The sequence below is a fragment of the Nyctereutes procyonoides genome, unplaced genomic scaffold (assembly GCF_905146905.1).
Source record: "Nyctereutes procyonoides isolate TBG_1078 unplaced genomic scaffold, NYPRO_anot_genome, whole genome shotgun sequence".
Classification (NCBI taxonomy): Eukaryota; Metazoa; Chordata; class Mammalia; order Carnivora; family Canidae; genus Nyctereutes; species Nyctereutes procyonoides.
Genome location: NW_026575117.1, coordinates 6437596 through 6460587, shown reverse-complemented (window position 1 = coordinate 6460587; position 22992 = coordinate 6437596). Strand labels below are relative to the sequence as shown.

Here is a 22992-nt window from a genome sequence, read left to right as displayed (position 1 = left end):
GCCTTTAGCCCAGGGCATGATCCTGGAGGCCCTGGGATCGAGTCCTGCGTCGGGCTCCCTACATGGAGCCTGCTTGTCCCTCTGCCTGTGTCTCTGCCCCTCTCTCTCTCTGTGTCTCTCATGAATGAATAAACAAAATCTTAAAAAAAAAAACAAAAAAACAAAAATCCTTGTTGTTACTGTACGTGTTAACAGCCAAGTTGTAAGATAATCTTATATCCTAACTCAGGCTAAAAGACTTTTCCTCTGCGGTGCCAATTTTTCACAGCTGCGGCATGATTATGAGCCTATTACCAAAATCAGACATTTCCCCAATTTCACCTAAGTAAACACCCTCTGGCAGGGAAGAGGGGGCTCAGTACCCATCGCCTCTCTCCTCTAGTAGGAACAGGCTACTTCTTTTTGACAAAGACTCAAAAGAGAAATCAGTGACCGAGTCAGGGTTAGGTATGAGGCTAATGCCAGGTAAGTTTTTATTATATTTAGAAAAAAAAAACATAACTGAAAATAAAAGTAAGTCACTCAAAATGAATGAGTTTTTAAACATCTTGTCATTCTTCAATGGCAGCATTTGGATCCACCACCCAAGCCAGTTTTAACCCAACCAAGATGCTGGAAGGCAGAGAACACCGTGGTGCCCATCAGGCCGATGAGGGCTAAGGAGCCCAGGGCTCCCCGACTCCGCTTGCTGGGCTCTGAAACAGGAGAAGGAGCAGGGGTGACTAGAGGTGTCGGAAGGACAGAGCTGTCAACATCCACAAGCCTTCTGTCGAGGCGTCTGGGGTTGCACAAAGGACCATCTGGTTGGCCGAGGTCAACCAACGTTTGGCCTAAAGCTGTCAGTATGTCAGATACTGCGTGCAAAGAAAGGTGTCGAGCGGTATTATTTGGACCTTAAAAGAATTATGGGATAATAATGAGAGCAGCTTTGCTCCAGGACCTTTGGGAGTGTTCCCCTGCTTTCAAGAGGGAAGTACAGCCCAAAGAGTCTCTCTCCCCCTTCTCTCCCAGGGACACCACCGATAGCAGCGAGTCAGGAGCAGGGGCTCCGGAGACAGGCTGCCTGGCTTTAAATCCCAGCTTAGCGGTGTACACTAGTAGCTCCGAGCCTCAGTTTCCGAGCTATAGAACAGGATGTACTGTTGCATCCTAGGATTGCTATCGGGTTACCTAGCTTACACCAAGGTCTTAGAGCAGCGACTGACACATACAAAACGTTCAGCAAAAATAAGTTTTGTTGCTCTTCAAAGGTTAGTAAAAAGAAGGGAGATACCAGACCCTTCACCTCAATATCAAGGTACTTCCCCTTTTCTCAAAGCCCTGCTAACAAGAAAAATAGAGCAGCACAGGGTTTTAAATTTGCTTCCTTGGCGGACGTCAATAGGTACTTACCTCCTGTGTAATAACCATAGGCGTAAAGAACTCGTCCAACAATCCAGGCCAAGCCCAGGCCAGAAGCTATACGCTAAAAGAAAAGGGCTGCATTAGTACTGGCATTAAACCAACAGGCCGACCTTCAGTAACATCCAGGGCTGGTGACACCACGTTTTACCAAAACTTCCAGGGACTTGGTAAAATGCTCCCCCACCACAGTTGGGGCAGAGGTATGTCGTGTGTCGCAGGAATATCAAAGACCTGTGATTCTTCTGTGAACTGCTCGTGGATGGGGAGAGGAGTCTGGCCCTCCAGGAGGACGGGATGGAAGGAAGCTCCTGGCTTGCCCTGGGGAACTCCTTGTCCAGGAGCACAGGACAGGGAGAGGCAGGCCCAGGGGCCGAAGGGTGAGCCCCAAGACAGAACTGACCCCAGGGCAGGACCCGAGTGCTGCCGCTAGAAGAAGTAGGCAGAGGGTGTCATGCTGTCCCCCCAGAATATGCGGTCTTGGAGGGGGACATCTTCCCCTTCCCGACACCCTTGAGTAGAAAGAGTAAAACTTACACAGAAAGTCCTACTTGAGCACCACCCTGGGGGGACCCGCTGAGTCCAAAGGAGGCAGGAGAGGACGGGAGGCCGTGTGGGCACGTGAAGCATCGCACGCCACCGTCTCCAAGCGCCTCTGCAATTTATCAGTGGCATCATGGGGGGTAAGGCAAGTACTTTAGGGTTTTTTTGTTTAGTTGATTTTGGGTAAAGTCAACTATCAGGTGTGTGAAGCCACGAAAAATAAAAGCCCCAGGCCCATAAGTCACCCTCTGCAACCTGGCCCCTGCCAGACTGAGCCTGGCTGTCATGCTACACGGTTACCACCGACCTAGGACTTGACATCGGTGCTTGTCCTCAGACTAGTTCTAGAGTATTCGGAAGAATGGAGCATGAGGAACGGGGTCCAGGGAAGAGGCACAGGAAAGCAGACGGGATGGACACGTGGTGATGCCTAACTAGAAAGACCAGCTAATCTCTTTAGACCAGCTCGTCTAGCCACCTGCTAGGTTGGGGGCCCCTCAGAGGCCCCAGAAAGAAGTATCTTCTTGAAGACATTAGCAGATGTTTCTTTGAAAAAACAGAACTTCAGGTCAGGAACCGCAGACGTGCCACTCTGGTGGCTTATAACGAAGCCCAAGGCCCTTTGGGTGTGGACCAGAGGATCGTGTAAGGCTGAGAACCAGAAAGGAGAAGTCCCAGAACTTGGCTCAGAGCTCAGTTAAGGGGACACTGGCCTGTCCATGGTGAGACCCAACCGGCACCTAACCTGGCTCCAATAAACTGGCTTTCCTGAGGTTCAAGGTAACGTGCAGACCACACCTCCCGCCCACGAGGTCTGTGGTGGCCTATCGGGCCCTGTGACCTGCCCCCGCCTCCTGCTGACCACTCGGGGCCTTGCCCTCGCTCATTGCCCGGAAGACGTGCTCCCTCACTTTCTGTAACTTTTGCCTGTCACCTGAGCAGCAGGCACAGTCCTCCCCCGACCACCCCACTCACAGCTCTGTCCTGTTCCAAGACTCCCTTTCCACCTGCCCTGCTCTCCTCATCTCCGTGGCACGCAGTGCCATCTGGACTTACTGCTTTTTGTCTGTGACCCTACAGCTAAAAGCAAACCAGGTGTCTTGGCCCGGTTTGTTCACCGTTGTAACTTCAGGTATCCGTCAGTGTTTGAGTGTGGCACCTGAAAATTAGGGACACGGACCCTCCAGGATCAGAGAGACCTGGGTTCAAGTTCTGATACTTCTACTTTGTGTGTCGCTGTGTGCCCGAGATAGTTGCATAGTATCCGAGAGGCTTCTCCTTATCTGTAAAACATGGGGAAGGTCCTACCTACTTTAAAGAACTTTGTAACAGTAACTGAATAAAACTATTATATTTTTAAGATTTTATTTCAGAGAGAGAGAGAGAGAGAGAGACGTAGCAAGAGAGAGAGCACGAGCAGGGGGAGCAGCAGCAGGAGAGGGAGAAGCAGGCTCCCCGCTGGGCCGGGAGCCAGAGGTGGGGCTCGATCCCAGGACCCTGGGATCATGACCTGAGCTGAAAGCAGGTGCTTCACTGACTGAACCACTCAGGTGCCCCCGAATGAAATTCTTTTAAACGGACACTGAAGATGTTCATTCAATGTCCATTCCGCGCTTTCCTCCCTAGTAGCTCAGCGAGCTAAATCCAGATGAAAACCCCCTTGGAAAAACTTACCGGGTGGTAAACACCTCCAACCGCTAGGAAAAATAAGAACGGAGGATACACTTCCAACCTGGAATAGACAGAGAACTTTTTAAAAAAACAAAACAAAAAATGGGGATCCCTGGGTGGCTCAGCGGTTTGGCACCTGCCTTCAGCCCAGGACGTGATCCTGGAGACCTGGGATCGAGTCCCACATCGGGCTCCCTGCATGGAGCCTGCTTGTCCCTCTGCCTGTGTCTCTGCCCCTCTCTCTACCTATGTCTCTCATGAATAAATAAAATCTTAAAAAAAAAAAAAAGTGCTCCCAGTCTATGTAAAACTGCAGAGCCACGGCCGAGTTAGACACTTGAGAGTAAAACTAAACACTGAGAGGGAAGAGATGCCCGCCCCCCAACTAGCAGGATCCACCGTCTTTTCCCCGCGTGGGATTAAAGGTAACTCAGAACACACTGAGCGGGAGACCACAGCCCCAACACACTGGTGAGGAAGGCAGGGGCGAACCCCGGATTTCCTTCTGGGGCTCATGCCTGCTCCCTGCCCGGGGCTGGGCGATTCTAGGTGAGCTTAGCTAGGACGCCTTGCAAATGCGGTAGGAGGGCCACTCAACTTGAAAGACATCTTTGAAAAGATTTTTCCAGGAAAGCCCGGGTGGCTCAGCGGTTTGGCACTGCCCTCAGCCCAGGGCATGACCCTGGAGACCCAGGATCGAGTCCCGCGTCGGGCTCCCTGCATGGAGCCTGCTTCTCCCTCTGCCTGTGTGTCTTTGCCTCTTTCTCTCTCTCCATGTCTCTCATGAATGAATAAATAAAATTAAAAAAAAAAAAGATTTTTCCAGAACCCCACTATCCTAACAACTCTGAGTGATCGATCTGTTCACACACCTTTTTTTTTTTTTTTAACGACCCTTTTAATGAGGTGCCCGTGATCATCACCACACCTGCTATTCGGCAAACAGTGCCGATCGATGGCCGAGGGGCCGGGGCCGAGAGCTTGCACCCTGAGGCCCTCCCCGGAGCCCCGCGGGGCCCTCACTCACGTGTTCTGGTGGGCGCGCTGAATGCAGTTGAACAGGTGCCCGTTTTCGGGGTCCGTGCTGTACATGGTGGGATACTGAGGATCAAAGGTCAAGAGTAGCATTCAGGTTGATTTACAGCCAATCTAAAAGATAACCTATCCTCCAGCATCTCCTCCCATCCCCTTGACAGACAGATGATCACTCTCTGCTTAAATACTTGGAGCGACAAGGGTCTCAACTCTGAGAAGCAGAATCAGCGCATTTCTAGCCCTAAGCAGTCCTAAGAGCGGGCACGTCTGTGCAACAGTTGCACAAGGGATGAAGGCAGCTTACACCAGGCTCGGTGCCCTTGACACTGTGCCTTCACTGCCGGATTCTCGATGCATCACAAAGACCCCACAGGGAAATAGCCCCTTGCCAAGAGTTATCAGATCCCACAACCTTTTAAGATTTTCCTTGATGGGGGAACAGAAGAGAGAATTTTAATGAATGGGTCCGTTAAAAAAAAAAATCAATATGAAAACTTTCAAAGAAGCTCTGGTCAGAGTCTCATGGTAAGGTGCTAAACAGAAATGGGCATTTAAATTTGCTCATCAGGGACGACCTCAGTAATCATCCCTTTTTAGATCAATTGGAACCAAAGGAAGCATTTAACAGACCTCCTTCTTATATCTGACGTCTAAGCCCAGGCTAACCTCAGCACCACACATTTCTCCTCTATTTGGGAAACGGAAAATGTCCTTAAGACATCATTTTTAAAGTGGCACATTCGGAAAGACTTGCCATTTAACCCTCTTTATTTACTTCACTTTATTACTTATTTTTAAAACTCCAAGTATGATTGACATACATTATATTACTTTCAGGTGTATCACGTAACGATCTGATATATGCATATATCGTGGAATGATCGCCACAGTAAGTCTCGTTACCATAGCTGGCGATTATTTATCTTTTGAGATCATTTAAGATTTGCTCTCTTAGCAACTTTCAAATATGTAGTATAGAGTTAATTATAGCTGCCATGCTGTACCCTGTAGACTTTGCATGTTTTCGATCCTACATATATGTGAGGTCATACAGTGTTTAGCTTTCTCTGTCTGACCGATTTCACTTAGCACTTGCCTTCAAGGTCCAGCAATGTTGTTGCAAGTGGCAAGATTTCGTTCTTTTTTCCGGCTGAGTAATATTCCATTCTGTATACACACCTCCCCGTCTTTATCCACTCATCCACTGACAGACACTTACGTTACTTCCATGTCTTGACTACTGTAAATAGTGCTGCAATGACCACGGGGGTGCACATGTCGTTTGGAGCTAGTGTGTTCCTTTTCTTTGGATAAATACCCAGAAGTGGAATTGCTGGAGCCTACAGTAGTTCTATTTTTAATTTTTTGAGGACCCTCCACTGTTTTCCATAGGGGCCACGCCAATTCACATTCCCGCCAACCGTGTGTTCCCCCTTTTCTCCCCATCTTTGCCAGCTTTGGTTCTTTCTTGTCTTTTTGATGATAGCCATTCCCCAACAGGTGTGAGATGATAGCTCATCACGGTTTTGATTTGCATTTCCCTGATGATGAGTGATGCTGAGCACCTTTCATGTACCTGTTGGCCATTTGTACGTAGTCTTTAGAAAAATAGCTGTTCAGGTCCTCTGCCCATTTTTGTAATTGGGTTGTTTGGGGTTTTTTTGAGTTGCGTGAATTATAGATTTTGGAAATGAACCCCTTATCATTATTATATCATTTGCAAATATTTCTTCCCATTCACTGGTTGAAGCTTTTCATTTTGTTGGCAGCTTCCTTTGCTGTACAGAAGCTTTTTGGTTTGATGTAGGCCTGCTTGTTTAACCCTCTTTAGAAAATAACACTCTCCTGGGCACATAGCTCCGGCCAAAAGCCATACTGTCCTCGCCCCAGCACAGCTGGTCCTTCTACGGAAGAGACCAGGTGAAAACACGGTGGAGACTGCTCCCCATCAGTGCCCCCACCCTCCCCGGTTTCCTGCCTTCTTCTTGCTGGGAAGGAGCAGCATTTCCAGGAGGTGCAGTTCTCAGACTGCAGTGCTGATCCCTAGTCTCACCCCTCCTTCCACCACTGAGAACAAGGTCTTGCCCCAACCCCTCTAGGTTTCCACTCACCTCCACTTTGTACTTCTTTCGGGCCTTGGAAACGTTGATGGCTAGATGAGCTACCATTATGAAGCTAGCAGCACCGGTTAGAACCACGAAACCATATTCCTTCGAGAGGACAGCCATGCTGGCTCTGTGGAAAGAAGAAGACATTAGGGTACCACCCCACACTGGAAGGACCCAGGGTAGGAGGCCTAGAGCATGGCGGTACAGCGCTTCATTACCTGCAAAGCTATACCTGCAGGGGAGCTGGGTGGCTCCAGGGGTGAAGCGTTTGCCTTCGGCTCAGGTCATGATCCTGGGGTCCTGGGATCCTGCCCCACATTAGGCTCCCTACTCAGCGGCGAGTCTGCTTCCCCCTCTCCCTCTCCCTTGGCTTGTGCTCTCTCTCGCCCACTCACTCTGTCCCTCAAATACATAAAATCTTTTTAAAAAGGTATACCCGGGCAGCCCCGGTGGCACAGCAGTTTAGCGCTGCCTGCAGCCCAGGGTGTGATCCTGGGGACCGGGGATTGAGTCCCGCATCAGGCTTCCTGCATGGAGCCTGCTTCTCCCTCTGCCTGTGTCTCTGTCTCTCTCTCCCTCTCTCTCTGAATAAATAAATAAATAAATTTTTTAAAAAAAGGTATACCCACAGATCAAAAAGGTGGGAGTAAACATGATGTTTCTAAGAGGCAGCTGCAGATATTACCAGGCATCACACAACAGAATCGAACCATTATTCAATCATGCAATGTACACAGAGAAAGGTGTGCGAGCACATCACGTTCTCTCCTGATGAACATGACGTTGGCAAGACGTGGCTGCACCAGTGCAGTAGGCATTGCTGTAGGACACAGCTGCTTCCAAACCACTTTCAGAAAAAGGTTTAATGTGGCAAAATCCTAAAGGATGTATTAAAGAGACAGAGAGGAGAGAGGCAGGCAGGGAGAAAGAGAGGGAGGGAGGGAGGGAGGGAGGGAGAGGGAAGCAGGGTGCAAAACAGTAAGTAAACAATGCTTCCAAGTTCTCTGTGTGTCTGTGGCACGGGGGACACCGAGGGCAGGGATCTGGGGACGCCCCTCGATCCCGGGGCACATACTGGTTTAGCAGCACACGTACTGCAGGTAGGAGACCCAGCTCTGGCGCTCTGAAAGCAGAGCGTGGCTCTGAGCCTGTCACGCTGCCAGGAGACCCGGCTTGGGGTGGCTCGGGGGAGCCAGGCTGCTCATCAAGTCTTCACCTCAAAGTCCCCCCCCACCCCCCATGGACATGTCCAGTGCCTGCCACTTACTCTGAAATGCATCAAGAAATGACGATACACGCCAACAGAGCAAGGTGTTAATCATGGGAACTAGGTGGTGGCTTTAGGGACGGTCCCTACATATAATTCTTCCAACTTTGCTGTATACCTGAAACATTTCACCCTAAGACGGAGAAAAGGCTAATTGTCGGCATTTTTCCGTGTTCTGCAATTTCAGCTCTTTTAGCTACTGTTCTGCCCCAGAAGGAAAGAAAAGATAAGAAACAGACTGGCCATCAGGGAGTTGGCAGGTGGGGGGAAGCCCTCGTAATGCCCAGGTAAAGCCGAGCCGCCCCTCCACCTCCTTGAGCTCCGGGCAGCAGGCAGGTGAGGCAGGCAGGACAGAGAGCCCCAGCGCTTCCCGGGAGCCTTCCTGCCCGCCCACCGGCCAGCAGCTCCCGCGTGGGGTTTGCAGTTTCCAACCCTGCTAACCGCTCACTGCGACCTGTCCTGTGGGCCTGGGAGGCCTACCCGGCTCCAAAGCATTTCTTTTCTTTTCTTTTTTTTTTTTTTTAAAGATTTTATTTATTTATCATGAGAGACACACAGAGAGAGGCAGAGACACAGGCAGAGGGAGAAGCAGGTTCCACGCAGGGAGCCTGACATGGGACTCGATCCCAGGACTCCAGGATCACACCCTGGGCCAAAGGCCGACGCTCAACCACTGAGCCACCCGGGGATCCCGCCCCAAAGTATTTCTAGTCGCCCTAGCCAACAACCCAGCAAGATAGAATATCCCCATTTCCGAAAAGGACCCAGAGGTTACGGCATGTTCCCAGGGTCGAAAATAGAAGGCACCAGAGCTGGGATTCCAATTTAGATTCCAGTTTGGTTCCAAAGTCCCCCCTCCCCCCCCTTTTTTTAAAAAATATTTTATTTATTTATGAGAGAGAGAGAGACAGAAACAGAGAGAGGCAGAGACACAGGCAGAGGGAGAAGCAGGCTCCATGCAGGGAGCCCAACCTGGGACTTGATCCTGGTTCTCCAGGATCATGCCCTGGACTAAAGGTGGCGCTAAACCGCTGAGCCACCCAGGCTGCCCCCCAAGGTCCCCATTTTAATCCCACTTGGAGATTGAGAGCCGGCACCAGTGTCAGGGTCACAGCGCTTTTCTCGGTGTGCAGTTTGGGGCCAGAAGGCGGCTGAGTTCTTTAAAAGGACGTTTCCCTTAGGTCTCAAAGATGACATTTAGGGCTGAAGTCCTAGAGTCTGTCCTCCCTCCCTCCACACCCCTTCTCAGGATCCACAATAATTCTCACCAGTTTCTCCTCCTACAGTCTTCACCTTGAGTGGCTCCTGACTTGGGGGACACACTGCAGAGGGCTGTGGGCATGACTTGGTGCAGGACTGGCCTCCTGGCCACCGTCTCCCTGCCGTCGGGTACGGCCGCAGAAAGCAGGTGGTCTCTGGCTGCCCTCCACACTTCCCTGCCCTCATTCCCTCCTAGAATTTAGTTGCTTCCAAAATTTAGAAAATCAGTTCGGGGAGGTAGTAGTTATTAAAACGGAAATATAGGGTGAATTCTGAACACCTCTTTGAGAATAGAAATGACTGAGCATTCCAACCTATCTGATGTCCCTGGAGCTCAACAAAGTTCTGCCAAACAGGTCATTTAAAATGAAGCTGTCACTCACTGTCAGAAGCCACCTGCTTAAGGACAGTAAATGAAGCACACTTGGCTCAGGTCAAAGTTTGCAAGTCGAGAGTCCTAGGCTGAGAGCGCATTTCCAGACCCTAGCCTCTGGACAGGATGCCAGGCTCCCCGGCAGCAGGGGGTCACCCTGTGTTTGTGTGGCACTTTTAACCCTCACAAAAATCTCTTTAGCTTCACTACACAGAAACGGGAATGGAGGCTCAGGTAAATGAGGGCAGAACTAAGACCAGAGCAGGTTTTAGGTCTGCCCCGAATACCCAGGCACAGGCAAAACGTTAGAATTTCATGACTCAGTCACTGCCTTTGGTTTTTCTGGTTTGTAAGGGCTTGGGGTGGAAGCTGAGAGGCATGACAGGCATCTTGAGTAGATGTTTCTGTTGCAGGCAATGAGCCACACTCAGGCGACTGCTCAAAAATTTATAACCTGAAATCAATACTTACTACTGAGCTCCTCTTCCAGAGTGTACATGCAATCTGGGAGGTTAAAGCTGTTAGACATGCACACTCTAGTGAAAGTTACCCTCCTCCCACTTTGCTACCGTGATGGGTATGAGGGAAAAGGGATCTGGGCACAGGCAAGCAGAGCCAGGAACAAGTACCTTTGAAGGGCAGAGAATATACAGTGGGGGACCCAGAGGCCAATGCCAGAGTGGGTGGTTTGCAAAAGACCGCGTAGCTAGCTAGCTGTGTGCTCAGATGGGAGGAAGGGGTCTACTTTCCCTGAACCTCTCCCCGCAGGAGCCCTGGACACACCTGCAAAGGCACAAAAGCAAAGCCCAGGACGCCTCCTACAGGATGGGCAGACAGCACCCCTTGACACCCCCTCACCCTCCCACCAAATAAGGAGTCCCGCTCCAGACACCAGCTGGTGTGATCGGTGCTGAACCAGCCACGGCAGCCACTTAGGGCGTCTGGGGAGACCGCGTCTGTCTGGCATCCTCCACGCCAAGCACACAGTGGGCCCTATAGACACCTGTGGAATAAACAGACAAGCCGCGGCTCCAGGTGGCTTTCAGGAATGACACCACCAACTGACACAATGCTTGTCACCTGCCACGGCGCCCAGCTTAAAGTAGGTGCCTGGGCGATTTAAGTTCCCTTTTGTTCCCCTCAAAAGTGTCTCCAGAACCCTCTGAAGCAAAGAAAGAGGAGGTCAGAACACAGAAGAAAGCTCTGTCACCATGGCTGCTGAACACATAAATCCAATAGGGACAGGAAAATGCTTATGGCTTGTCCCTTCGGGACAGAATCAGCTTGGGACGCCCGGGGGGCTCAGCGGTTCGGCCCGGGGCATGATCCTAGAGACCCAGGATCGAGCCCTGCATTGGGTTCCCTGCATGGGGCCTGCTTCTCCCTCTGCCTGTGTCTCTGCCTCTCTCTGTCTCTCATGAATAAATAAAAATCTTAAAAAAAAAAAAGATTCAATTGAATTCCACATTCTTAAAACAACACCTACTGGACCCCTGGGTGGCTCAGCGGTTGAGCATCTACCTTTGGCTCAGGGTGTGACCCCAGGGTCATGGGATCGAGTCCCACATCGGGCTCCCTGCATGGAGCCTGCTTCTCCCTCTGCCTGTATCTCTGCCTCTCTCTCTCTCTCTGTGTCTCTCATGAGTAAATAAATAAAATCTTAATATAAACCATATATATAAAAACTTGAGGCCGAAAAAAAACCCTATCATTTGCTGAGTCCTTCTCCTCTGAGGAATCCAAGGCAAAGACACGGATGCTCCCACCCCTTAAAGGTCGGCCTTGGTGGGCTCAGGCACAGGTGAGCTCACTGGTTCCGGGGGCAGGGGAGCAGCACAGGTGACAGAGGCTGCAGCCCGAGGCTGTCCTGGCCCTGGAGCCAGCAGAGAGCCACCAGGCCACAGGCTGCATCACCTCTCTGGCTTAGCACACCGCATTTTGCTGATTACATACCAGCTCTGTGTCACCAGCAACCCTTTTATTGACCTAAGGAGATAAGGTGGTCTTGGGTGGGGATCTCTGCCCCAGACTTTGGTGTCTGCAGTGGCACCAGACTCACGGCATGTGGTCTAACAGTCCCTTTGCAGCTCAACTTCCAAAGCAGGTGTAGAGTCTTTTGTAACCAACCCGCTTAGCTGCACAACGGCGTTTGTTCATCATCACACTGTGTTCAAGGTGGGTCACGCTCCCGCTGTGTACACGAGAAGTTATAATTTGTATACATAGAAATGTACTTAGGTACCTATTTTTTTTAATTTTTTTATTCATGAGAGACACAGAGAGAGAGGCAGAGACACAGGCAGAGGGAGAGGGAGAAGCAGGCTCCATGCAGGGAGCCAGACCTGGGACTCGATCCTGGGTCTCTGGGATCAAGCCCTGGACTGAAGGTGGCGCTAAACCGCTGAGCCACCGGGGCTGCCCATTAGGTACCTATTTAAACGTACTTAGTGTGCACTATGACACGGTGGTGGGGAAGTATAAGATGGAACCATCTGGAGAACAGCCTAACGATGGTTAATATTCTTCACATCGTTCATACCTTTTGTTCATTAATTTCACTGGGAAGCTAAGCTAGAGGTTATAATCAGAGGCTCAGACAGATGTGGTTCAAAGACGTTCACTTGAGCACCATGTATAACAGCGATGACAGAAATAGCACCATGGCCAAGCAAAGAGGACAAATTAAATAGTACACCTGTAAAACAGAATACTGTAGTATGACCATTAAAAATGGTGTGCACACAATTAAAGGTGTTGAAACAGGCTTAACATACAGCATGAGAGGTTTAAAAAAAAAACCCTCAAAAGGCATATATACTGTATATATATATATATATATATATATATATATATATACTGTATAATCTCAATTTTCTCCATAATAGAAAAAAATCAAAACTATTAAAACCATCAGCATAGGGACGCCTGGGTGGCTCAGCGGCTGAGCATCTGCCTTCAGCCCAGGGCGTGATCCTGGAGTCCCAGGATCGAGTCCCATGTCGGGCTCCCTGCATAGAGCCCGCTTCTCCCTCTGTCTGTGTCTCTGCCTCTCTCTCTGTGTTTCTCATGAATAAATAAAGAAAATCTTTATAAATAAATAAATAAATAAATAAATAAATAAATAAATAAATAAATAAATAAATAAAATCTTAAAAAAATAAAAGTAAAAAAAATAAAACCATCAGCATAATCACTTCTAGATGGGTGAATTACAGACTTTCCTTTGTACTTTCTGTAATTTTCAAAATGAGCAGATACACACCAAAAAAAAAAAAAATGAACTACAGAAAGTGGCCTGACAGGAACTGAGAACTCCGAGGAACAGTCAATATATCGCAATGGAACCAACAGCCACAGGTGACTCACTTCCAGCCTGCATCCTGTCACTCACCTGCCCTGTGCTCTTGGCAGCTCAGGATGCAGTTCTGGGATGAAACCAAGCTCAGCACCCAGTTCTCACACCTCTTAGCTGCGTGTCCTTGGGAAGATTTCTCCACCTGTTTTAGCGACCTCGACTTCCTTATGTTTAAATAGAGACTCTGGTGGTACCCGCCCGCCTCTGCGCTTGTCGTTGTCCTGAGGAAGACACGGGGATGCTGCCCGAGGGCTCAGCATGATGCCTGACATGTGGTGGGCACTCAGCAAATGTTCCGCACCAGATTCTTTTTTTTTTTTTTTAAGATTTTATTTATTTATTCATGAGAGAGAGAGGCAGAGACGCAGGCTCCATGCAGGGAGCCCGACGTGGGACTCGATCCTGGGTCTCCAGGACCAGGCCCTGGGTTGAAAGCAGCGCTAAACCGCTGAGCTACCCGGGCTCTACTGTGTGTGTGTTTACGTCAACTGTCTCTGCCCTGATTCAATTATAAAAGTGCATGTTTGAATCAATGATAATTTCCCTTAAAGAACGTATAATTTAGAACTCTATTTTCAAACAGCAAACAGAATCGAGAACCATACTTCTTTTTCCGAGCTCTGAGCCAGCCGTGATAAAGCAGGAATATTCAGGAGGAAGCAGGTTTCCGACGCTGACCAGGGACATCTGCCAACTGCAGTCCCTGAAGCCCACACTGCAGCCAGAGATGCTTGCTCATCCCCACGTGGGCATGTGCCCTCACTTGCTCATCCAAGGCTCCTGAATGCCTACTGTATACCGCTCACAGGGCCCTGAGCTGGAGATGAAGAGCTCACACTTTGGTCCCTGCCCTCACCAGGCCCGTGTTCTACTGGGGGAAACAGGCAAACGAGTGAACACACACCCAATTCCAGATTTCCCCCGTCACAGCAGGGATCAGAAACTGGGTGCACACTTATCCTACAAAATGAAAGTGAACATGTTGGGGAAAGGCAGAAATAGGACGGAAGGGTTTCTGTTCTCTTCTCCCTTATTAGCAGTGGCAGGTGTGGATCTTTTCAGTTTCCTGGCTGTCTTGAGAGGAGTCAGAATAGTTCGGTTGAAAGTATATGAAAGTGAAGGCCTTAAAAGAAACTAGATTTTATTTTCAATTGAATTTCTTTTTTTTTTTTTTTTAAAGATTTTATTTATTCATTCAGACACACAGAGAGAGAGAGAGAGAGGCAGAGACACAGGCAGAGAGAGGGCAGGCTCCACGCAGGGAGCCTGACGTGGGACTCAATCCTGGGACTTCAGGATCAGGCCCTGGGCTGAAGGCGGCACTAAACCACTGAGCCATCCGGCTGCCCTAATTTTTTTTTTTTTTTAAAGATTTTACTTATTAACTCATGAGAGACTCAGAGAGAGGCAGAGACACAGGCAGATGGAGAAGCAGGCTCCATGCAGGGAGTCCAATGCAGGACTCAATCCCAGGACCCCAGGATAATGACCTGAGCCGAAGGCGGAGGCTCAACCGCTGAGCCACCCAGGTGCCCCCATAGATGCCTTTCTTGAGAATACTTTAGAAAACCAAATTAGGGATGCCTGGGTGGCTCGGCGGTTTAGAGCCTACCTTCGGTCCAGGGCATGATTCTGGAGTCCCAGGATCGAGTCCCACGTCCGGCTCCCTGCATCGAGCCTGCTTCTGTCCCTGTCCCTCTCTCTGTCTCTCATGAATAAATAAAAAATCTTTTAAAAAACCCACCAAATTATTTCTAGAATATATTTTTTAAAACGGCAACATTTCTTCCTGTAACTTTTGTACTTATCAAAGTATTAAATAGCTGAAAATGATTTTTTGAGGATATGTCAGGGCGAGGAAAGAAAACGAGGAGCAGTATTTTGAAGCGGGTGGGGAAGGGGAAAAGTGCAGGTCAAGGTGGGTTTCCAAGGGGAGATTAGAGGACAGTGGGGCCTCGAGGTCTCCGCAGCCAGTGAGTAGACACCCAGTGGATTTTAAGAAAGCCCCAAGGCCAGGTGTCCCTTGAGAAGTGATCAAGCCTGGGCTTCAATGAGAAGACCTGCCCCATTCCAGTGCCTGCCTGAGTGAGCAACACAAATTTGCATTATGACATCTGCCTGAAGTAGTCCCCTTGAGGAATTTTACCGGCAGATTCTCTGGAAACATCGCCACGCTTTGCTCAACCTTCCCTCCAGTTCCTGCTTCTCTCTGGGGCAGGGGTTCCTTCAGTTTCAAGGATGACCCAGAACATTTCCTGAACCACATTCACCAGAACACTCGGGGGTGAAGCTCTCCTTCACTATGTACTCACGTCTCTCTTGGCTGCCAAAAGAAACTCCCCAGTGCACAATCAGCATTACACAAATGGAGCAAGAGGCAAGCTTTATAGATTTGGGCACTTGCCTCAAATTATTACTTCTGAATCATGAAGTCACATCAACTTATCTTTTACTAAGTGAAATCAATCGGATTTTTTAAAGGGAGAACACGGATTTCACCCTTCAGCTCTCTCTTTGCCCTCAAACAAGCAGACAAAAGCCAGCGTGGACAGTGGTCACCCCCTACTTCCATCTGCAAGATTGTTCTCCCTAAATTGTCCTGCAATTTCTCAGCAGTGTCTTTTTTTTTTTTTCTTTATACACCCAGGAGTGGGACAGTGGGCAAGCACTCACTCACACACTGACTTGGAGCCATTTCCCAGTGTTTCCTTAAAATTCTTATTTGGCTCCCTCTGTTATTCATCCAATCTTCCTTTTACGTGGTCCCTTCTTTTACATGTTCATGAGACTAACACAAGGGCAGTCACTTAAAGGGCTGGTCTGATGGTCCCAAATGGACTTCCCAACGTGCAAGGTGGTTCAGGAAACTGTGAGGTTGGAAAAAAAAAAAAAGAGAGAGAAAACTCTGAGGTTGTGCTGGGTGTCTACTCAGCCTGCTTAAAGCACCTCAGAGCAACTGCCCAGCCTCATTTCTGCCTCTGTTTCTACAAATGAACCATCTTCAACATCATTTCAGCCAGGGCAGCTGACCCTCATGAGCCGATGGAGAGCTCAATGGAGAAATTTAAGAACGTGGATGGAAGCTGCACCAAAGTAATTCCCTGCTTCCACGATGGGAGAAAAGAAAGAATCACAGGATTTCTTTGCGTCCACCCTACATTTTCAAAATGCCACTTCTGGCCACTTCTACACGAAACAGGTAATGGGATCTGCCTGAGTGCCAAAGTTTCACATGACAGCTAGATTTTTTAAAAAGGGGCCAAGACATTTAAAAGAAGGAATCATAACCCAGGTGAGGAAAAATGACCACTCCTCATCGTTGCATTGCACATTTGATAGATGTTTCTCCAAGGGCTAAAAACAACAAGTTAGCTCAACAGGCACACAATTATTTATCCAGCACTTAATCATTAACTCAGTGAGGCGAACAGCAAGCAGGTCAGAGAATGGTACTTCCCCAGAACCTCATATTCTTTGATTCCTCACCAATGTTCCTCGCAGGACACTTGGGAAGTGGACACTGACAGTTAGAAGGGTGGGAGATCGGGGGATCCCTGGGTGGCTCAGCGGTTTAGCGCCACCTTCAGCCCAAGGCATGATCCTGGAGTCCCGGGATCGAGTCCCACACTGGGCTTCCTGCATGGAGCCTGCTTCTCCCTCTGCCTGTCTCTGCCTATGTCTGTCTGCCCCCCCGCCCCCCCCCCCCCCTCTCTCTCATGAATAAATAAATAAAATCTTAAAAAAAAAAAAGGTGGGAGAGCTGTCTCTTTAAGGGAAAATTTTGAATTTTCTATTCAAAATTAATAGAATTTCGAATTCTATTCCAAACATATTGAACTTTATAGATTCCCTCTGCCCCTCCTGCTCATGCTCTCAAAAAAAAAAATGGCAAATTTCCCATATTGTTTTAATTCCAACACGTTGGTGAACCATCAACACTGAAATCAATAAATACCTAACTTCACTGGCTGGGAGCTGGAAAGGAGGGGGTCAGCATGAAGCCCAGGTTCACAATAGTTCTGCTTCAGTGGGCCGAGCCGGCATGGACACAGTAATCCCTGGTAAGGTCACATAAGCAAATTACCAGCTCTTGTCTTCTCCGGAGTCTGACTTCTGTGTGAAAAGGCACTAGACACACACGCCTGAATGGAATGGAGTCTCCCCTGGAACAAACTAGTAATTCAGCTCCTCAAGAATCTATGAATAGATTGGAACGAGAGAACAAATCCTAGGTTCCCCTGCTGGTGTGATGCCAAACTTTCCCAGATTCTTGATACAGAAGGCTCTATGGGGTGAGAGTTCCTTGATGGGTTGGCACCTCACCTAGATGTCCTGGGCCATGCTGGGCCATCTGGAGCAGAACCTCCCAGGAGATGTGATCCCAGTGGCAGGCCACGGGGCATTTCCTGTGGTCTGAAGGCACCCACTTCAGGGGGGCAAGAGAAAGAATGAGGAGAAGCGATGGGACACAGAAGAAAATAAAAATCTCCTGACAATGCATGAAATGCAGCTGACCTGACACAGTCAGTGTAGGACAGACAGTTTACCTAAGTGGAGTGCTTGCCTGAAGCCCACACCTACCACCCCCTTCAGTATTGCTTCCAGGAATGGTTCCCTCCCTGTTTTATCCCCCACCACACTCAGGACACCACGCAGGGGTGGCGGGGTGTGCAGGGCTGCAATGGCGATCCAGACTGGGATAGAGGGTCCTGACCCTCCGGGAGACACATGACATGGAGGGAGACAACACAGGAGGACCATGAAACGGGACAAAAACAGATTGAGAGGAAGGCTCTAAAGGACACCGTGTGATGGGCTGGAGAGGACACGGAGAGAAAACATCAAGTGCACAGGAGCCAGGAAAGGGCTTTGCTCGCGTAAGGAAGAGAAAGGACACCAGTGCGTCTGAAGGGTATGGACTCGAAGGGTATGAGTAGTCATATAGACCAGAAAAAGACTGGTTAGGAGAAATCAATTGTTATTAGTAATACCTATTATTAGCCTATATTATTTACTATATATCAAACACTGCTCTGGGTGGCCCACCAATATTAACTGCTCATAGCATCCCTATGAAATAACATTACTTGTATTGTGCAGATGGGGAAAGGAAGCATCAGAGGGGTTAAGTAATCTGCCCAACGTCACACAGCCAGCACAGAGGAAGCCTGGACTCACACACAGCCAGACAGCCTGGCTCCAGACTCTGTGTTTTCAAACCCTTGCCTCTACTACCTCTTAACGAGATTGCAGAGCAACTCTGACCACACCTGATCTCTTTTGGAATTTCTCTATCTCCCCAAACTCTCTCCTGAGCATAAAATATATTAACAGGGATAGAGAGCTAATAATTAACTCCCAGTCTGTGCTGATTAAAGCCTGAGAACTTTCTAATTGGAAGAAGAAAAAAAAAGAAAACTTGGACGAGGTCCAAAAAAGAAACTTATTTTTAAATTTCTTTTAATGGGTGTCAGCACAGCCATATGACAAGAGGAGAGATTCTGGGAAGGAAAAGCTTCCTCCAATCTTTCAGGTATACAGGCTTGCAAGGAGCAAAGAAACCCACACTTCTTGTTATATTGTGATTTCCGCAGACCCTGTACCTTAATGGGCATTGTGCAGTTCCTGAAGGTCACAGGGAAATAAGCCCGGACTTCCACAAGAGGAAAACAAAAATCTCAAATGAGTCACAGGGACACCACTTGCATTTTCCATCACAAGCAATGTGGGCAGGCTGTAGTTAATTCTTAGCAGCTGCTGAGTCCTCACCAGGGTACCAGACACTGTGGATGGAGGAACTACCGGGGCTGCTGGTTCCTGCCCGAAACGGGGGATCTCTTTGTGCCGGTCTGTACTTAGAATGAAGCTGTGCCAAAATCATTCATCCACATCGCTTTGGCTGGAGAAATAAAATACCACTTACTAAAAAAGGGGGGTGAGGGGGTGGGGGCAGCTGGGTGGCTCAGTGGTTGAGCAGCTGCCTTTGGCTCAGATCATGATCCTGGGGTCCTGGGATCGAATCTCACATCACGCTTTCTGCAGGGAGCCTGCTTCTCCCTCTGCCTGTGTCTCTGCCTCTCATAAATAAAAAAAAAAAATTTTAAGATTTTATTTATTCATGAGAGACACAGGCAGAGGGAGAAGCAGGCTCCATGCAAGGAGCCTGATGTGGGACTCGATCCCGGGACTCCAGGATCACGCCCTGGGCTGAAGGCAGGCGCTAAACCACTGAGCCACCCAGGGATTCCCTAAATAAAATCTTTAAAAAAAAAAAAAAGTGAACTAAGGCACTAAAGTATTAGAACCCGAGTTCCAGCTAATGAAGAGGCCAACTCTGGCAAGAACTCAGAGGGCAAAGAGGGAGATTTATAATCCCAAATGATGAAATCCTTAAAGGTATTTCCAAATGTCACTTAGAAGGTAATGCAAAAAAAAAAAAAAAAAAAAAAAAAAGAAGAAGAAGAAGAAGAAGAAGGGAATGCAATTTTCCTGTCTACTCATTGATGTTTTTCTCCTTGGAAAGACAGGTAGGTAGGCAGACAGGCACCATAAGAGACAGTGAGGGAAACAGGAATTCTCGTTTACATGGTCGGATCCTAGCCACTGACTATTGGGTTCTTTTTCAGGAGAATGGTACACTTCTAAGTAGTGTTAGTGAATTCATCTGTGTAAACCGTAGCATTGGGTAGATTCTTTGAAACAAGCATCACTTACAAATACCAGGCAACAGTATTCTGAATATAGATTCAGAATATTTACATATTAAATATTAAATAGGGGGCAATAGGTTTAAATAGAGCTAACGGCGCAGCAGGCACTAAATTGCGTTTTGACAGCATGATTTGTCATCCACTTCGTTCCAGATTGCTCCAGGGGCTTTTCAACACGTCTCTGGGTAATGGGCTAAAGCGCTTCATTACTGCACGTTCACTCACTTTGCTGTCCTCCCGGTTCGGAAATTTAACCTTTCATGACTGTGTTTCTTCAGGACTCTAGGCCAACAGCAGGAAGTCTATATTGGGGGGGAGGGGGGGACTGTCCTTCTCCAGTTTTGCTCCTTAATCTAAGGAACTTTCTATAGCAGGCCACAGTTATCTTTCTAGTATATCTGTTTTATATATAGTAACATCAGTTGGGGGGGGGGAATTGCTTGACAAAGTTTTCTATTTTTGTAACATTGTGTCAGGATGGAAGCTTAACAGAAATGCCTTCCCAGGGGTAAAAGTATTTGTTTGGATTTTAGATGCTAGTTTTATTTAACTGGGTTAAATTTAACTCCCGTGAGAATAAACATTCTTGATCCCCGGAGTAGGATTCTATGCTCTTCATTACTGAAGTCATGGGACTAACACATACATAGTCTTGTAACTCTGACCTGGTAACCTTGGGTGCTTCCCACAAACTGCAGGCTCTCCGTGATGGACAGATTTCCCAAGACAAGCCCTTGCTGCAGCTCCCACGCACAGAGGGATCTCAAACCTGCAGCAATTGCACCCGCCCAGGCCTAGGCCCACAGCACCTGCAAAGGGTCATTCGTGGGCCCAGCAGCAGGTGTCCTTCCTCTGGACTCCCTTTCTCCAGTTAAGGGATTGCTGCCCCTGCTCGGTCACTCCTCTCCTACCCCACCCCCTCTGGTCCCAGCTTCCTGTTCCACAGTCACTTGTCCCTTAAGCTACAAAGTAGCTCGTAAACTCGAGGCCAGAAAGTCAGTAAGAGCAGAAGCCACCACTTAGGGGAATGACTCACCAAGGAGTCTCCTGCCGCTGCTACCACCGCCCTGCAGCCGCCCCGCTGCAGCGGCCCCAGGGCTCCCTGCACGGACACAGATAAGGGGGGGAAGTTTTCTCAAGCCCAAAGCCGATGTGTTGCAGCATCAAGAGCCTCCTGCTCTCGCGCAGCGGTCAAGACCCACGCCAGGGGTTTCCAGTACAAACGGGCACACGTTCCTACGAGGCAGGAGGAAAACAACCCCAATTCCCTGGGAGGTTCTCCCGGCGGGTCCCTAGCAACACGTCCACATCCGCGGCAGGCGCAGGGCTCCCGGGGCACTTGCTGCGGTTCGGGCCTGCAGTGTCCCGCCCGCCCACCTTTTTTTTTTTTTTTTAGTTGTTCAATTTGCCAACATATAGCATAACCCCCAGTGCTCATCCCAAGTGCCCCCCTCGGTGCCCATCACCCAGTCGCCCCAGCCCCCCGCCCACCTCCCCTTCCACTGCCCCTTGTTCGTTTCCCAGAGTTAGGGAGGGGTCCCTCCCGCCCATCTTCTGCACCGGAGCTGCACTGGGTGCACTGGGCAAGGTCAGGCGGGCTCGGGGAGGCGCAGGCCAGGAGCGCCGGGTCTGCGCAGCCCGGGGAGAGGAGGAGAGCAAAGGAGGGCACTACAGGGTTGACCTTGAGAGTCTCCCCTGAGTTACCGGTAGCGGGGCGGGCCCCACTTCAACGCCCCAAACCCACCCCATCACGGGAGGATGCAGGGCAGGTGGAGGTCAAAGGGGATGGAGAGGTGGACAGAAGCGTACAGAGCAGCCGGGGGAAAGGGAGCGCGTCCGTAATCCGCGCGGGACGGCAGAGGTACGGGCGGTGCCTCGCGCTGCAGCAGAAGTGCCCCGAGAGCCGGCGCTCCCGCGGCCCGCAGGTGCGGGGACTCACCTGGGTCACCTCCGCTCGGCTGGTGCAGACCGCAGCTATGCAGCGAAGCGAGGGTGCCGCGCCCTGGGCCTCCGGCAGGGCGGGGGCGGGGCCTGCGCCAAGCCCCGCCCCCAGCCCCGCGAGGCCACGCCCCCACGGCGGGGGCGCCCAGCCTCTCTGCGTGGTGGTTGGGCCGCTGCCCCTGAGTTCCCATCCTCCTCAGGGCTTACCCCTCCCTGCTCCCAAGTCTGTGTGTCAGTCCCCTTCTGCAGACGCCTCAGTGGCCGCCTTCCTGAATTGTCCCAGTCAGTTCCTACTTTTTTTTTTTTTTTTTGGGGGGATCGGGTTTGCAGAACTGTAGCGCGTCAGTAATTTGTCCCCAGCAGAGCCACCGTAGCTCGCTCCTAGGCGCATGCGCAGCGCGCCCGGCGAGTCGGCGGAAGACCTCGAGCCTCGCGCTACGGGCGTGGGGCGCCGGAGGCCCCTCGTGCCTCGGGGTGTAGCGCTCGCCGAGCCGGAGGACGTCGGGGTGCTGGGCCCGTGCGCCCCCCCGGCTACTAGGCATCACCGCCGACGCCGCCGGGAGCCGGGAGCCGGGAGCCGGGAGGGGCGGCCGCACCTACCCTCGCCCGGGGTCCCCCCGCCGGCTCGTCTGGGCCCGCCTCGCGGTGCTTCCGGTGGAGGCTCCGCCCCGGGGGCCTTCGGGAGCGCGCCCTCGTCCCGCCCGCGGCCTGCAGCTCCGGGGGCGGGGGGGGCGGGGACCCGGGGGGGGCGGGGACCCGGGGGGGGCGGGGCGGCGTGCGCAGCCTGCAGCCTTCGGTCGGGAGGCGTCACGCCGGGTTGGGGTGGGGTGTTTGTTTATTTATTTATTATCTATTTATCTATTTACTTATCTATTCATCTGTTTATTTACTTATCGATTTATGTTTATATATCTTTACTTATCTGTTTATATCTACTTATTAATTTGTCTATGTATCTATATATCCATTTATCTACATATGTATCTTTATCCATTTATATATATATCTATCCACTTATTTACCTATGTATTTATCTACTTATCTTTACATATTTATTTATTATTTACTTACCTGTTTATCTCTCTCTTTCTCTCTCTCTCTCTCGCTCTCTCAAATAATCATCGAGCACCGAAGAGGCATAGAATTTTTTGGCTGGCTATCTGTGTATTTTCCTTAGAGCAGCTGGAACCCAATAAGACACGGATGACTGTTCTGTAGGAAGAGGCAGCCTAAGGTGGTAAAAGGAGATGATGGAAGAACCAGAAGCACTAATTTGGGCCCCTCGCCTAGTCACCTCTGGACCCCAGGCAAGCACGTCACCCCTCAGG

The 22992-nt window shown here is 49.8% G+C and overlaps 1 protein-coding gene across 1 annotated transcript; it reads right to left on the bottom strand.

Moving 5' to 3' along the window:
- Positions 1 to 443: 443 nt before the first annotated feature.
- Positions 444 to 21747, bottom strand: MGST3 (microsomal glutathione S-transferase 3). The gene is made up of 6 exons (XM_055334244.1): positions 21663 to 21747; positions 6762 to 6885; positions 4643 to 4716; positions 3619 to 3676; positions 1393 to 1465; positions 444 to 695 (listed from the first exon to the last, which is right to left on the bottom strand). Exons 2-6 carry the CDS (start codon positions 6876 to 6878, stop codon positions 559 to 561), a joined length of 459 nt encoding a protein of 152 aa, XP_055190219.1. The 5' UTR covers positions 6879 to 6885; positions 21663 to 21747; the 3' UTR covers positions 444 to 558.
- Between the last annotated feature and the right edge of the window lie 1245 nt (positions 21748 to 22992).